We start from the raw sequence: 2423 nt of genomic DNA, 5'->3' as shown, positions 1-2423 counted from the left end.
AAAACAATGCCAGAGGTAATTGAGTGGCACAGCCAGTACATTATGTATAAAATATATTCTGTATTCACAGAGGGCATATAAAAGAATAGATAAGAATTTCCAGGGGTAATGATATACTAGTGCCTAGTTTACATGTAAAGTCTGCAACTCCCAACTTGCACTACAAGAGAGCACTTGACATATGGAAGTAGCTGTGGGCAGCCCTAGACTTGGGGATCCGGCGCAGCACCCCCACTCCGCAGGCCAGCGAAGCCGGTCCCTCACCCCCCGAAGGGCGAGGTGCCCGCTGGCCGCAGAAGTAACTTATCTAAGTAATGGGATGGGAGTCGAGCAGCGTCCTTACAGATTCAGGGTGAAGTTGCAGGGCAGGAAGTGCTGCGGGATTGCAGTTGGCTTCTCGGCGAGTCCTGCGTCTCGCAGGAACGAGGGCGGCAGTACCTGCGACCGGGAAAGAGCGTCACAAACCCCGTTTAACTTGCCCGGGAGGTGTGATGGAAGAAGCTTAATATTATGGGTGAGGAGGAGGATTGCCAGTGGCCGGACCAATTGCATGAGGAGGGGGCACCTGGCGGACAGAGATTGCAGCACGTTTTCCACAGCGGCGTTGTCGGACCTACACACAAGCCTCTTGTTTGCTAACACTGTTGCAAAGATGGATATCCCCATGTAGAACGGGTAAAGTTCGAGGAGCGCAATGTTGAGCCGGCTCCAGTCCATAGGCCAGGTACCCCTGAACCAGGTCACTCCGATTGTGAGTCCGTAACCCTTGGATGAGGCGTCCGCACACATCGCGAGGGCCGTGGAGCTCCCCCATCCACCGTCTGGTGGGAAAACCGTTATTCCATTGAATGCGCCGAGGAAAGTGTGCCAGGCTCGCAAGTCGAGCTTCGCCTCCGCATCCAGCAGGCAGAGGTGTGAGGGACGCTGTACACCTATTGTGAGCGGGTGAAGTCGTCGGAGGAAGGCCCGTCCCCCCGGTATGACTGATGTGGCGAATTGCAGTTTTCCGATAATCCCCTGCAGGTCCCGCAGGGGAAGGCTCTCGGCCCGCAGAGCATCTTCCACTGCGGCCATGTACTTCGTCCTCTTGTCGTCCGGCAGCCTTGTCTCCATACGTCGGGCATCGATTTCAAGTCCAAGGAAGGTGAGGCAGGGGCGGGGGCCCTCAGTCTTGTGGGGGGCCAGAGGAACGCCTAGGTGCTCACAGAGGGCAGTGAACACCCGTAGGCTCCGCAAGCACGCGTTGTAGGTACAACTCACGAAGAGGAAGTCGTCCAGCACCTTCAAGACATCCTGCACGCCGAACTTCTCCGCGAGGATCCATTGCAGGGCGTCGGAGAACGTCTCGAAGATCCTGCAGGAGGGTGCCGCCCCCATGCTGAGCATTTTCTCGTAGTAGTACCGCCCTCCATAGGCGAAGCCGAGTAGGTGGTAGTCGCTGGGATTGACCGGAACGATCCGAAACGCCTCTGCTATGTCGCATTTCGCCAAGTATGCCCCCGGCGAGCGTCTGACCACCAAGGCCACCGCATCGTTGATGGACTGGTAGGTCACTGTCGTCGTCTCCCGCGGGATGTTGGCGTTCACGCTCTCGGAGGTATAGGGGTAGCTGAGGTTGTGCAGGAGCCTGTATTTGCCCGGCGTAGACTTCTCTCTCAGGGCTATGGGAGAACACTTGAAGTTCTCAAATGGGGGGACCTCGAAGGGGCCCGCTATGCGCCCCAGGCTCAGTTCCTTGTCGAGCATAGGCCCCACTATATGTGACAGGGCTGTAGTTGCTGGGGGGTTACGAGAGAAGAGGGGAGTCCGAGCCCCTTCGTAACCGAGTAGGAAACCCCCCCGGAAGCCTCCGACGACATAGTCCCGGAGGGGGTAACCCACCAGGAGAGCATCAAGTGCGTCTGCGTCCACTGGCGTTGTGACGTGTGTCATTCTTCCTGCTCTTGTCCTGGGTGGGGCGACGGGAACGATTCTCCTTGGCGGTAGCGACTCGAGGTTTGGCCTGGGGGCATGGGCAGTAGGCAGGGTGTCGCTTGTGGCAGCGTGGGCAGTAGTGCTTGAAGGTGAAGGAGGGGGCAGAGCAGCCTGCCCCGGATGCGTGGAAAGCGTAGCAGTATCCCGGTGGTAGTCCATAGGCCCGTGCAGTAGAGAGCGAACGTTCAGCTGGGGAGGCAACGGCGCGAGGCACCACCTGCATCCGCTCCTGCGCTGCACGTTATACCGACCAAATCTCCAGGTCGAGTCTTAGTGCGGTCCAAGGGCAGCCCGACCTCTCCTTGTCCCACCTGAAGGCCTCGTCGTACCACATCCAGTCGCCTCGGAGGTTGCGCTTCATGGACTTCACGTAGTGGACATAAGTGAAAAGCGCCCGTCCCTCGGCGGGATGTCGCTCCAGGTAGATGGAAGCAAAGATGTCAAAACCG

At 58.1% G+C, this 2423-nt stretch overlaps 1 protein-coding gene across 1 annotated transcript; it reads right to left on the bottom strand.

Moving 5' to 3' along the window:
- Positions 1–339: 339 nt before the first annotated feature.
- Positions 340–2133, bottom strand: LOC123749667 (uncharacterized). The gene has a single exon (XM_045731789.2). The coding sequence runs from the start codon at positions 2131–2133 to the stop codon at positions 340–342; it is 1794 nt and encodes a 597-aa protein (XP_045587745.2).
- Between the last annotated feature and the right edge of the window lie 290 nt (positions 2134–2423).

This window comes from Procambarus clarkii, chromosome 1 (genome assembly GCF_040958095.1).
Source record: "Procambarus clarkii isolate CNS0578487 chromosome 1, FALCON_Pclarkii_2.0, whole genome shotgun sequence".
Taxonomy (NCBI): domain Eukaryota; kingdom Metazoa; phylum Arthropoda; class Malacostraca; order Decapoda; family Cambaridae; genus Procambarus; species Procambarus clarkii.
Note: the sequence above shows the minus strand (reverse complement) of the source record. Positions and strands in the feature narration are given on the sequence as shown.

Bases quoted from the DNA above. Each gene is read 5' to 3' on its own strand.
- LOC123749667 (XM_045731789.2), bottom strand. From the start codon at position 2,133: ATGGACTACCACCGGGATACTGCTACGCTTTCCACGCATCCGGGGCAG.